This window comes from Daucus carota, chromosome 7, assembly GCF_001625215.2.
Source record: "Daucus carota subsp. sativus chromosome 7, DH1 v3.0, whole genome shotgun sequence".
NCBI classification, from domain to species: Eukaryota; Viridiplantae; Streptophyta; class Magnoliopsida; order Apiales; family Apiaceae; genus Daucus; species Daucus carota.
In genome coordinates, this window is record NC_030387.2 from 39609673 (window position 1) to 39623082 (window position 13410).

The 13410-nt window shown below is 37.3% G+C and overlaps 4 protein-coding genes across 4 annotated transcripts; all 4 read left to right on the forward strand.

Annotated features, from left to right (window-relative positions):
* Window positions 1-499: 499 nt before the first annotated feature.
* LOC108195650 (lysine-specific demethylase JMJ705-like) lies at window positions 500-5092 on the forward strand. The gene is made up of 8 exons (XM_064082123.1): window positions 500-1379; window positions 1698-1776; window positions 2025-2092; window positions 2177-2327; window positions 2474-2670; window positions 2779-2982; window positions 3338-3577; window positions 4119-5092. Exons 1-8 carry the CDS (start codon window positions 500-502, stop codon window positions 5090-5092), a joined length of 2793 nt encoding a protein of 930 aa, XP_063938193.1.
* A 932-nt stretch (window positions 5093-6024) lies between these two features.
* On the forward strand, window positions 6025-7858 carry LOC135147725 (uncharacterized). Its single transcript, XM_064080994.1, has 2 exons — window positions 6025-7309; window positions 7546-7858. The coding sequence occupies exon 1, from the start codon at window positions 6171-6173 to the stop codon at window positions 6768-6770; it is 600 nt and encodes a 199-aa protein (XP_063937064.1). The 5' UTR covers window positions 6025-6170; the 3' UTR covers window positions 6771-7309; window positions 7546-7858.
* Window positions 7859-8056: 198 nt separating this feature from the next.
* On the forward strand, window positions 8057-11286 carry LOC108195045 (zinc finger CCCH domain-containing protein 67-like). The gene is made up of 5 exons (XM_017361979.2): window positions 8057-9581; window positions 9708-9773; window positions 9940-10195; window positions 10372-10656; window positions 10853-11286. The coding sequence occupies exons 1-3, from the start codon at window positions 9315-9317 to the stop codon at window positions 10012-10014; spliced, it is 408 nt and encodes a 135-aa protein (XP_017217468.2). The 5' UTR covers window positions 8057-9314; the 3' UTR covers window positions 10015-10195; window positions 10372-10656; window positions 10853-11286.
* On the forward strand, window positions 10396-11068 carry LOC108195759 (zinc finger CCCH domain-containing protein 67-like). Its single transcript, XM_017362710.2, has 2 exons — window positions 10396-10656; window positions 10853-11068. Exons 1-2 carry the CDS (start codon window positions 10396-10398, stop codon window positions 11066-11068), a joined length of 477 nt encoding a protein of 158 aa, XP_017218199.2.
* Window positions 11287-13410: the final 2124 nt, after the last annotated feature.

Sequence of the window (13410 nt, forward strand, 5' to 3'; positions counted from 1 at the left end):
AGTGATAAAAAAAAAATGATAGCACACAGGCGTAAGCATTTGAGATAAGAGTGCGAACCAAATTCAACAAGATGAGATCCAATTCAAGAATAAAAGACGATAATACATACATATGATAGTCAAAATTAATGATAAAATCACAAGTAGGTGGCTGAACACCAAACACAGTAAAAAATACTTTCATTCTCATCATACTTACATCCGAAATTCATTAAATAACCGCTTTTATTTGTAAAGTTTTGGCTAATACACATTCACACATCCCTAGTCTCTCTCTTTTCTACGGGTAAAATCGGGAAAAAAAAAATTGAATCGAAAATGAGGAGCACCCTGTCTATATATTACCGGTCCTAGTCCCCAAAAAAAACACAATATACCTTCTTCAAAGCCCCTGTATCAGGCCCTGCTGAAAGCTACACATATCTTGTATGTATTAATTTCTTGATATATACATTTCTTTGTGTCTGTTTAATTGTTGTATCTTCTTGTTGTAAATTCAATGGCAAGAATTAGAGGCAGAGCAGGGTATAAACCACGCCCTTGTAACAAAACAGAGGTTTTGCAATGGCTTAAAACCCTCCCTTTAGCCCCTGAATTTCGTCCAACCCTCGAAGAATTTGAGGACCCAATTGCTTATATTCATAAAATTGAGAAAGAAGCTTGTGTGTATGGTATATGTAAAATTATACCCCCTGTCTCATTGCCCTTGATGAAAAGTACTTTTTTTCAACTTAATAAGTCTTTGGTGGCTTGTTCTGCCACCCCGGAAGGCGAATTAAGGCCTACGTTCACTACCCGGGTGCAACAAGTTGGTTCTTGCCCAGAAAAAGGGCACCCTGTGATTAAGTCTGTGAGGGAGAGTGGGAAAAGTTACACTGTTGAGGAATTTGAAGCAAAGGCCAAGTGTTTCGAGAAAGATTATTTCAAGAAAAGTTCGATTGATAAGGGGGCTTTAGGTCCTCTGGAAATCGAAAGCCTTTATTGGAATGCTAGTGCTGATAAACCCTTTGAGGTTGAGTATGCGAATGACATGCACATATCAGCTTTTGTGGAGTTGGAAAAGCGGAGGGGAGGAGATGGATTGAGTGATGATTTGAATGTGGGAGATACGGATTGGAATTTGAGGGGTGCGGCCAGGTCCAGAAGGTGTTTGCTGAAGTTTGTGAAGGATGATATCCCTGGGGTTACATCCCCAATGGTGTATATAGGAATGTTATTTAGCTGGTTTGCGTGGCACGTGGAGGATCATGACCTGCACAGCCTCAATTATATGCACACCGGTAATAGGAAGACCTGGTATGGAGTGCCTCAGCATGCAGCAGCCGCTTTTGAGGATGTGATCCGTAATCACGGATATAATGGAGAGATGAATCCTATCTGTGAGTTTAGTTATTATTGAAATTATGCTCCATTTGTCTCATTTAGTTTGTCATAATTTGCTTTTAACATGTGCTGTTTGCAATTGATATGATTTTCCGGGGTGCCGAAATTGCCATTGCCATGCTTAACAAACCATTCTTCTTATTTGTATGTCTAATTCAACGTTTAGTTCTGCGGGGTTGAAGCTTTATGCATTGTATGCAGGGAAGCAGTTATAAAATTCTGCATATTGTTCAGAATACCATAGTATAGAAACTGTTGAATGGTTCTGCATATTTTTTTTCATTACTTACTGGTTTTAGTGTGAACAACTGCAGTGTGTTATGCTACTCTTGGTCAAAAGACCACCGTCCTGTCTCCAGAATTAATTGTAAACGCAGGCATACCATGCTGCAGGCAAGTGTTTCATATCCATGGTTGACACTTATCTTCCATTAGTTTTACGTAAATGCTAGTTTGCAATTATTTTTTTCTGTTGAATTTTAATAACAAAAGGCCTGATTTTTTCTTCTTCCCACTCTTCACATGTAGACTTGATCATTAGGACCTTCTCACAGAGCATCAATTGTATTTATGTAATTATATATATATTTCTGGCAATTTTACATATTTCCTCCCCCTCCTTTATTCCCTTGTGAAACCAGGTTGGTACAAAATCCAGGAGAATTCGTAGTCACTTTTCCAAGGGCTTACCACTCAGGATTCAGTCATGGTTAGACATCTGTTTACATTGGATTTTGTCTGTATTATTATTATATGGATACTATATATATCTTGACATTTATTGTGCAAACAGGATTCAACTGTGCGGAAGCTTCAAAGATTGCAACTCCTGAATGGTTGCGGTTTGCAAGAGAAGCTGAAATGCGCAGGGCTGCTATAAACTCTCCTCCATTAATTTCCCACATCCAATTGCTTTATGATCTTGCGCTGTCATTCTCTTCAAGGTTGTCCATGCTACATGAATTACTTCGAGTTTATGATTGCATCTTGCATGATTTAGCTGAACAGTCATATATGTAGAAAGTATCATGATGAAGTCATTTATGTGGTCATAATTACATTCTGATGAAATCTGATTTCACATTTTTAGAGGACCAGCGAGCATGGAAACAAGAAGTTCTGGATTAGAAGAGAAGAAGAAAGGTGAAGGGGAAAGGCTGGTGAAGGAGCTCTTTCTGCAAGATGTGAAGCATGATATCAGCCTGCTTCACAGTCTTGGGAAAGGATCTGCAGCTATCCTTTTTCCCCGTGATTTTATCGTTGGAAATTTTCCTGAATTGCGTGATGGTAATAATATTCCTTTATATAACAAACACATTAATTATTCGTGCACCACGACTTCTCAGAACCTGAACATAAATGGATTTGTTCAATGTGAGTGGTTGCCATATGCAGGACTTTTCCCATGTTTAGCTTGTGGGGTTTTATGTTTTGCTTGTGCTGCAATCATAAAACCTGGTGAAGTAGATGTTCACAATCTCATGCTAGCTGATTTTGGCAATATTGGAGGTAGTGGTGTTGCTTCTGACATTGCTGCTAGTAATTGGTGGTTTCGTTCTGCCGGATCTGCCAAGAATGCTGTGCTGGATTCTGGTTTAGGTAATGAATACTACATACTAGTTTAGACCTTTTCTCTGTATAAATTTCTAGTCAAACCCGTTGTAAACATTTCTGTAGCTTTATAGTGTGTCTAAACTTGTAAATGCTTACGGAAACAGATCGGCTCCCTTTCTCAAACACAGACATGGTAAGACTCCCATACTATATTTTGTGTGTGCCATAGTAGTTGTTTCCCGTGCAGTGTATATAAGGGTTAAGCTTTCAGAAAAGTAGGTAAAATACATATCACGAAGGTAATCTGATATGGCAGTATAAAGACACCCACATTTTGTAGTGTGATGGCGTGCTTTACTTCACTTTAGCAATCAATTTAATCTTACTTGATTAAATGCAGGGCCGATGGGAGCTTCCTGTAGTAGTAGACCACCCAAGGATATATCCTCACTTGCTCTTATAGCTTTGAATTATGAGGATGCTTCCGACTCTGAAACTGAAGCGAGAGAGTTTTCCCCAGTATCTGACCTTGCTGAGGATTCCTTTCCATCACATGTCTTCTGTCTTCAGCATGCTTTTGAAGTTAAACAGAAACTGGATGCGCTTGGGGGCATGCACATGTTACTCCTTTGTCATCCAGGTACATAATTAGTTGTAATAGTTAGTACTTAATTATGTGATTTTAAGTAATTGCTTGTAAATCTGTTGTCAGGTCTGATGAGATATTCTTGTGAGTATGATTATGGATCTTTAAAGTTTCTACAATGAAGCAAATTCAACAGGCAAAGTGCCATCCTTTTGGCCCCATGATGCATTTTTAACTTATGAACAGGCAACTAATTTATTTATTTATTTTCCGTAAAAAATTCCGGAAATGGAACTAATTGCTATTTCTCACATTTAAAAATGCGAGAACTCAAGCCACGCCAGACCTCAGTTATTGTATATAACCCTGTAATTACAGTAGAGAGATATCCTGTGCTCACAACTTTGCCCTCCTTTTTCCTCTGTAACATCTTCGTTTAGGTTTTTTGGCAAATTAATTAGCATATAAAGAGTAAAATGCATTATATTTATTGATGAATTGCATACTGTCTTTACAATTTGGTGCACACTGGAACAAAATTGTTAAAATTAATCTACTTGTCCTTTTATAACATTTAGAAATGATTATTGTGCAGATTATCCCAAGTTTCTGGCTGAAGCAAAACTAGTGGCTGATGAACTGGGAGCAGAACAGATTTCGAGCGATATTTCCTTCAGGACAGCCACTGAAGAAGACAAGGAAAGAATCAAATCAGCTGTAGATAGTGAAGGGTCCAATCTTTCTTTCAGTGCCAACCCAATTCCAAAATTAAAGAGAAAGGGTATGGATGATCTTGAGCCAGCCCAAAGAAGCAAGTTTCCAAGGGTTGAAGAGTCAACCGAGGCGACAGACCAGGAACAGGTTAGAGTATCCGAAAATTTACCTAAGCCACCAGAACCTTTTGTAGTGCCCGGCAATTTATATAGAACAACTGATTTGGCCTCCGGGAGTAGAAAAGACAAATGTATTATACAATACAAGAGGACTTACAAAAATAAGTCCAAGGTAAAGCCGATCCAGGAGGAGACTCCCCATGACCAGGGCACTGATATTTTGGAAGGTGGGCCGAGCACTAGACTCAGGCCAAGAAAGTTAAATCAGCCTCCAAAGGACCCGAAACATGTTTCACACAAAGTTGTAGCAAAAGATGAACTGAAGACATCCAGTAACAGAGGAAAATCGGCTTCTGGAATTCAAGCATCAGCTGGTAGCAGCTCCAAAAAAGCAGAGGCAAAGTATTCATGTGAAGTATGCATGATGAACGTTGGCTCCAAAAAAGAGCTGGGGCTCCATGAAAAAAATATCTGCTCGGTCAAGGGGTGCGGAAAGAAGTTTGCATCGCACAAATATCTGATCCACCATCAGAAGGTGCATCGTGAGGACCGCCCCCTACAATGCACTTGGGAAGGCTGCACCAAGACGTTTAAATGGGCTTGGGCTCGGACGGAACATATCAGAGTTCATACAGGTGACCGTCCATATACCTGTGCTGAGACTGGCTGTGGCAAAACATTTCGCTTTGTGTCAGATTTCAGTCGCCACAGGAGGAAGACCGGACACTCAGGGTAGCTCGAAGAATGAGCATCGAAAGGCATGAAGAAACAGAGAAATGAAGCAAGTTAACATTATCTAAGAACCTCGTTGCTCATGTGCAGAGGTAGGTTTAGTTTCTAGTTTAACATGTCCTTGGAATGTCTTTCATAATACAGTTGATTTAGCCTTCTTAATTTCAGAAACAGACTAATCAGCCACATTGGAATGTGCACAATGTTGTCTTAGATTAGATGGTCGGAATTTATTAATAATTCTGGAGTTTAGATCTCATATCTTGATATATCATAAATATATGAATTTTACTTTATTTTGTTATCATGTCTATATACCATAGACTGTTTCTGTACAGGTTAAGGAGGTTTTAAGACATTCATCTTGACATTCTGCAAGGAACTGCATACGCACTACATACACCCGTGTTTTTTAGCTATGCATTTCCCTGTTATGTGATCAATTTATTATCAGTGTCATGCACCATAGTCACATATTTATGTGTAGGATTTGTTTTATGAGTAAAAGCATGGTGTTGAAATTGATAATCGGAACTAATCGGTTGACCAGCCGATTCATGATTTATTGGGAATTATCGGAGATTTTTTTTTGACAAATTGGGGATTTTTAGTCAAATCGAGTGTAATCGATAAATCGATAAAATATTTCTTCAAGATTAATCGGGGATCTTCAAAATAGTGAGTAAAAGGAAAAAAGATAAGAAAGCATTTTCTTTAAAGAGAAAGTACATTATTATCCATGCATATTTTATTTTAATTTTTATTGTCAGGATTTTCCTTTTCTACTTTATATTCACACAAATACAATAAATACCCACATAATTAGAAGCAAAAGACAGGCATTTTGTTACAGCAGAGCAGAAGTGTGTGAGCTTTTTTAACTAAAATTGTGTGGGGTCTTTTTGATGAGAAATATTTGGTGAGTATGGAGGGTTATTAAAAAGAAACCAAGAGCTTTCAAATGAGTTTAATCACCCTGTAAAAAATGAAATTAAGCCAGAAAGCCTAGAGCTAGGGTTTCAGAGTCTTGATTTTGGTGATCAAACCCTAGATAATGAATTAATTGGTGATCAGGAAGCTAGATGGGTTTAAGTGGTGAAGATGAGGGTTTTGAGTTGGTGCTTGCTATCAAAACAGAGAGGGGTTCTGATAAAGGTGGAACTTTGGGTAAGGAATTGGTGGTGAGAATAATCAAGGTGGTTTGGGGGGGGTTTAGAGATGGTGATGAGTTTGGGAGTAAGTTGTGTGAGAATGAGAATCAAGTCAGTGATCGTGATTGGAAAGGTTTTATTAATGATGAGGCGAAATTCGAAGAGAGAAAAAGCGAAAAGTTAGGCGGTGTGGAAGGAAATGAAGGTCATTATAAGGAAATGAAGGAAGGGGGTGAGGGTAAGGACGGGAGTAAGTGGAGTGAGATTGAGAATGAAGGCGGTGATCGTGAATTGGAGGGTATTATAAATGAGGCGGAAATCAAAGAGAGAAACTCTGAAAAGCGTTGTGTGGTGGAAGGAAATGTAGGAGACACTAAGGAGATGAATGAAGGGGAGGATAACGAGGGGAGTAAGTGGAGTGAGATTGAGAATGAAGATGGTGATCTTGATTTGGAGGGTATTAAAGATGAGGCGGAAATTGAAGAGAGAAATCTTAAAAAGATGGAAAAGAAGGTGCTTTTAAGGAAATAAAGGATGGGGATAAAGATGAGGGGAGTAATAGGAGTGATATTGGGAATGAAGGCGGTGATTGTGATTTGAAGGGTATTGAAGATGAAATGGCAATCGAAGAGAGAGACCCTGACAATCGTAGTGTTGTGGAAGGAAATGGGATTGGGGGTAATTGGATTGAGATTGGGAATAAAGGTGGCGATTGTGATTTGAAGGGAAAAGAGGTCATTGAGGAATATGAAGATGGTTGGGATGTTGGGATGATATCATTGAGGACTATGAAGATGGTTGGGGTGAGAATTGGGATGATGGTGCTGTAAGAGCTAAAGCTAATCAGGAGCGACAGTGTTTTGATAACTATGAAAATGAGAGGGATATAAATGATAAAGGACCTCATTGGTACAGGAAGCTGAAAAAGATTCAGGGAGCTCAAATGATGAAAACTTTGGAAGGCGCCATTATCCTTTGAGGCCTGATGTGGAAGCTTGTTCGTTAGAACTGGGACTTGCAGGTTTGGATCGAATTGCAAATTTAATCATCCACTTGAGAGGAAAAACCAGGTATTATACAACTTTGGATTACTTCTACTAAACTAAGGGTTTATGTCAATAACTCTTAAAAGATATTGGATATAAATATATAAATTTGTGGTTTTGAGTGAAATTATTATGTATTGCTTCACTATAGCAACTTTTTTACTTTGGTTGGAGATTGTACAGAGAGTTTATTGCTTTGGTAGTCTATCTATGTTAAACGTGTTTTGTTAACCTAAATATGAACTGCGAACTTTATGCAGGCTGTTAGGGATACATTTAAGCAAAAGGAGGAATTTTATGATAATACGAACTTTAGTATGTATTACATAAGGTTCTGGTTGCTTAGGCAAATTTTGAGATACTTTAAGTAGTTCACGGTCTGTGGCCTCAGCTGATTCTTTAACTCTAGGAGACTTGCCTCTTTTGGTTGGCTCCGGATAATCCATACCCTTCCTCTTTAATGTTGGACTTAGGTTGGCACTCTAAGTTGTTCATGGCCTCAGCTGATTAAAGAGAACCTTAGGCGATGAATAATCTTTCCAATAAAGACTTTCGATTTCCAAAGGACTTAAAGCCCCCTTATCTATTGAACTTTTCTTGAAATAATTTTTCTCGAAAGACTTGGCCTTTGCTTCGAATTCCTCAACAGTGTAACTCTTCCCACTCTCCCTCACAGACTTGATCACAGGATGGCCTTTTCCTTGGCAAGAACCAACTTGCTGCACCCGGGTAGTGAATTCGCCTTTCGGGGAGGCAGAACAGGCCATTAAAGAAGTGTTAAGTTGCAGAAATGAGGCTTTCATCAAGGGCAATGAAACAGGGGTAGTGATTTTACGTATCTTCTTTTCGTAAATTCAATGGCAAGAATTAGAGGCAGAACAGGGTACAAACCACAAATTCACAATAAAACAGAGGTTTTGCAGTGGCTTAAAACCCTCAGTTTAGCCCCTGAGTTTCATCCAACTCTTGAGGAGTTTAAGGATCCAATCGCTTATATTCATCAAATTGAAAAAGAGGCTTCTGTGCATGGTATATGTAAAATCATACCCCCTGTCTCATCGCCCTCAATGAAAACCTCATTTTTGCAACTTAACAATTCTTTAATGGCCTGTTCTGCCTCCCCGAAAGGAGAATTCACTACCCGGGTGCAGCAAGCTGGTTTTTGCCAAGGAAAAGGCCATCCTGTGATCAAGTCTGTGACGGAGAGTGGGAAGAGTTACACTGTTTCGGAATTTGAAGCAAAGGCCAAGTCTTTCGAGAGAAATTATTTCGAGAAAAGTTCAATAGATAAGGGGGCTTTAAGTCCTTTGGAAATCGAAAGTCTTTATTGGAAAGATTATTCATATATGGCCTAAGGTTCTCTTTAATCAGCTAAGGCCATGAACAACTTAAAGTGCCAACCTAAGTCCAACATTAAAGAGGAAGCCTATGGATTATCGAAGAGAAAAAACTTGAAAAGTGTGGTGCGGTGGAAGGAAATGAAGGAGATTTTAAGGAAATGAAGGAAGACAGTAATGTTAAGAAGGGGAGTAAGTGGAGTGAGATTGAGAATGAAGGAGGTGATCGTAATTTGGAGGCTGTTAACAATGAGGCGGAAATTGAAGAGAGAAACCCTGAAAAGCGTTGTGTTGTGGGAGGAAATGAATGTGCTTTTAAGAAAATGAAGGAAGGGGTAATCATAAGGAGGGGAGCAATTGGAGTGAGATTGAGATAGAAGGCGGTGATTTTGACTAGGATGGTATTAAAGATGAGACGAAAATCGAAGAGAGAAACACCGAAAAGTGTAGTTTGGTGGAAGAAAGTGAAGGTGATTTTAAGGAAATGAAGGATGGTGGTAAGTGTGGTGATAGTGAGGATGTCGAAGAAAGTTATAGTCTTGAAGTAAAGAATAAGATGGCTGACAAGGGAAAAGAAGTGATTGAGGACTATTAAGCTGGTTGGGGTGAGAATTGGGATGATGTTGCTGTACGAGCTAAATCTAATTAGGAGCAACTGTATTTTGATAACTATGAAAATATGAGGCATGTAAATGAGCAGTATAGGGAGGTGCCTCCTTGGGTATTGGAATGAAGAAGGGGATGTAGTGGGGAGAAATGGAAAGGCGCAGTATGATAAAGAACCTCACTGTTCCGGTAATGCTGAAAAGGAATCCGTGGGGTTTAATGATGGAAATTTTGGAAGTCGCCATTATCCTTTGAGGCCTTACACGGAAGATTATTCGTTTTATATGAGGACTGGGACTTGCATGTTTGGTTCGATATGCAAATTTAATCATCCACTTCAAAGAAAGCCCCGGGTATAATACAACTTGTGATTACTTCTACTAAACTAAGGGTTTATGTCAATTGCTCTTATGAAAATATGTGGTAGAGAGTTTAAAAATGTTTTGTTAACCTAATAATGAACTTTGAACTTTTTGCAGGCTTCCAGGGATGCATTTAAGCAAAAGGAAGAAATTTATGATAAGCCTAGACAGACAGAATGCAAGGTTACAATTAAATATATATCTTTTTTTCTGGGTCTACTTATGAACTTTTATTGAAAAATTTATAGTTCTACTTCTCAGCTTGATTCCATCTTGCAATACTGAACTATAATGCAACTACGCAAGTATATAACAGCCTCGCTTGATATTCCTCTTTTTTCCTTTGCAGTATTACTTGTCAGCGGGTGGTTGCAAATACGGAAAGCTTGTTGGTATAGTCATGGCAAAGGAAAAGCTGCAGTGACCCCAAATTCAGAGTTGAACTTTATTGGTTTTCCGATTAGAGTTGTAAAACTTCTCTCCTTTTTTCACAGAATCCAAATTTTCATACGTATACAGTCCGTATTCAACCAAGAGGGATATTGTTACTATCTGATCAAAAAGTGGACGCAGATATAGATCAGCCATATAGGATCAGTTATAAGGTTATGAAGGTGTTTTTTACTTATTCATATTAATTTTGCTCATTAATTGCAACTACTACAGATATTATTAATTATTAGTAGTTCATCCTTGTGTCAAATATAATGTAGGTGTAGGCATATATGCTTTACCATTGTCACTTCAGTGGATTCTAATAAGCTTTTTGATTGGGCAACAGGGGGAGAAAGTATGTTCTTTCTACATGAGAACTGGTTTATGCAAGTATGGTGAAAACTGTAGGTTTCATCATCTGAATCCTACAGCAGCAGGAGGACTTGACACTACTTCACCAGGTAGAGGTAGGTCATCAACAAAAGCAATAAATGAGACTGCTTTTTTCAGGCCAGTTATCTATCCGCCATCCCCGTTCATGCCAATTATCTATCTGCCAACCCCATTCAGGCGAATTATTTATCCACTAACCCCATCTGCTCCTGAAAATGCAGAATGGAATGGATATCAGGTATTCCTTAACTTATGTGACAATCTCTGGAAAATAAGATTGCAATTACTTAAGAGTTAAGATGGTTGTTTTAATTGTTTTTGTTGGTCTAAAATGTTATGAGTCCATGTTGGTACTATAAGTGGTGCTTTTATCGTGTTAACAAACTACAATGGTTCTCCTTTACTAAATTTATATTTTTCTTTGAACACATAAGGGGATTCTGCCTATTCCCCCAGCACTTTCGATGCCCATTCCAGCAACTGGATCCAGCTTCTATGCACATCCGCAAGGCCAGGTGAACGTAGATGAATATCCTGAACGACCTGTACAGCCTGATTGCAGTTCCTACATGAGAACGGGGAATTGCAAGTTCAGATCTTCCTGCAGGTTCCACCACCCCAGAAACTTGGAGACGGCTGTCAAGGACTGATCAAGGCAGTACCTTAGAGTTTATCTGCTTTGCAGATGAGCATGGGGAGGGGAAAACGGAGCTGATGAGGTCTGCTTGAGTATCATACTGTAGTTTTAGAAACTTATATCCTAGTGATCACAACTACTTGCTAACTTTTTGTATTTTAGAATAGGTTGAGCTTCTGACAAGAAAACTTTGTTGTGATGTTTCCGTCGTATGAAGACTATGGTTGCAGGATAATGGAGTGGTTTATCATAATTCATAACAGTATAAGGTGACAGCCATGTATATATCTTGTTCAGTGTGCTTGCGAATTTGTTCTGGTAAAATATTATTTCATTAAAATTACAAATATATAAAAGAACAAAAGTAAATACTAGTCTTCTTCTCTTCTTTTCACTAGCCGCCTCACTCTTTTCTCATCCCGACGGGGCTTCCACCGATTTTTCGGTGGAAAGCCCCAAATCCTTTCGTTTACTTGCTTGTTTTTCGGTTATTCTTGTTTGTTTCATTGATTTTCTCAATAAAACTCCCTCTTTGGTCAAAGTTATCCTACATCTATATCACCGAAACTTTGGATTTTCGTTCTTATTCGCTTTCAGAGGGATTTTGGATTTGTGAGTGGATCGATCATCTTCAAGTGTGGGTTCGTGGTGCAGATCTAATCATTCTAGTTTGCAGTTGATTTTTCTCTCGTGTGTTATTTGATTTCTCTCCCTGGTGAGAGCGTGTGATTTTTCTCTCCTTTTGTGAGAGTCGTTTTGGATTTCGTGTGATTTTTCTCTCCTTTTGTGAGAGTCGTTTTGGATTTCGATAAAAGCCTTCCGGGAATTGCATTTGTGGTTGATAGCTCAAACGGATTTTTTTGAAAAAGATGGTGAACACAGAGCGAGAATCTATAAATATACTATCGTCAATTTCAACATCGCTTATTTGTCTCATCTTGGGTATGAAGATAGGCGTGTTAATCTGTTCTATGTTTGTTCGACTCGATCATTCTTGTAGATGCCGTATCACTGTTATTTATTGAATTATCTCCTTTTCTTAAAAAAAGTAAATACTAAAATTTATTCTAGTATTAGATGAGCAGCAAGTAAAAAATAAAATATTTACATACAATATTTTTATAAATTATTTTATCCAGGTTTATGAATTTATAAAGATATGTTATTTACATTGTAATATAAAAAATATTATTAAACATCAATTTATTTAATTTTCTCACTTTTTATGATAAAATTAGAGAAACATCTTTTTATTTAATTGTTAAGAGAATCAACTTTGACGGAAAATGCAAATTGAATAAGTATGAGTATTTAAGCGTTTTGGATGAAAACTAGCAAGGTGTAAAGTTAGTAAGTTCTTGAATTTTTTTTTATTTTTTTTTGAAGATAGTAAGCTCTTGATAATGTTGTTTATGTTATATTAAGTCAAAAAAAATAGTGTTTTTATGTTAATAATATACGATAATATTCATTATGCATGTTTATCACAATAGTCAAAGTGACATCGAGGTATCCACTAGACTCTCCAATATTATACACAAAACGAAATAAAAATTTAGTGTTATGTTTTTATGTTGAATACACGATAAGAAAAATACACTACATGAAAGTAATTTAGTGCCGTTTAAAAATCTAACCTTAGTAGATACATAACATGACACAAAGTACATAAATAAATTTATATTAAATAATATTCATTTTATCAATATATTTCATATTAATAATCGACGATAACGTTCATTATGTCTATTTATTCCCCGATGTTTAATGTGAAGTCGAAATATTTAAACATACTAACACCATGACGTCAAATCTGACACTTTGTAATCCTTATTATTTGCAAAATTCGACACCCTGCAGCCGATTTGTGTAAAAGAGATATGATGTTTGCATTATATAGAAAATACGACAACAACAATCTTATTGCATAGAAACTTGTCATATGAATTCTTTCTTACATATATGTCGTAAGAATCCTTTCATTTTCACATAACAGAATTAACAGTTTTGTTTGATCAATTTATAGTTACTTATCCGATATTCTTCAATTACAAATTCTTCTTCTGAAGTCTTACCCGACAACTAATCTTACTTAATCCATACTCTTCAATATCTGTGATTTTATTTTATGTCATATATTTGGAGTTTTATGTATCTTTGCTTTTATATACTCGTAATGTTTCATGCAGATAATATCATTTATATCATAAATATATGATAATGTATATTAGACTTGTCCATCATAGTAATTAAGGTGAGGCAGAGGTACTCAGAACACTAAAAACTCAATCATATGTAGAATCTTGCACTCTATAGTCTGTATTAAATTATAAATATATAAAATCATAAACTACG

Coding starts and splice junctions, on each gene's coding strand:
- LOC135147725 (XM_064080994.1), top strand. CDS start 6,171: ATGGGTTTAAGTGGTGAAGATGAGGGTTTTGAGTTGGTGCTTGCTATC.
- LOC108195759 (XM_017362710.2), top strand. CDS start 10,396: ATGAGAACTGGTTTATGCAAGTATGGTGAAAACTGTAGGTTTCATCAT. Junction 10,657..10,852: donor CAGAATGGAATGGATATCAG/GTATTCCTTAAC, acceptor TGAACACATAAG/GGGATTCTGCCTATTCCCCC.
- LOC108195045 (XM_017361979.2), top strand. CDS start 9,315: ATGAGCAGTATAGGGAGGTGCCTCCTTGGGTATTGGAATGAAGAAGGG. Junction 9,582..9,707: donor CACTTCAAAGAAAGCCCCGG/GTATAATACAAC, acceptor AACTTTTTGCAG/GCTTCCAGGGATGCATTTAA. Junction 9,774..9,939: donor CTAGACAGACAGAATGCAAG/GTTACAATTAAA, acceptor TTTCCTTTGCAG/TATTACTTGTCAGCGGGTGG.
- LOC108195650 (XM_064082123.1), top strand. CDS start 500: ATGGCAAGAATTAGAGGCAGAGCAGGGTATAAACCACGCCCTTGTAAC. Junction 2,671..2,778: donor TTTTCCTGAATTGCGTGATG/GTAATAATATTC, acceptor TGCCATATGCAG/GACTTTTCCCATGTTTAGCT. Junction 3,578..4,118: donor GTTACTCCTTTGTCATCCAG/GTACATAATTAG, acceptor ATTATTGTGCAG/ATTATCCCAAGTTTCTGGCT.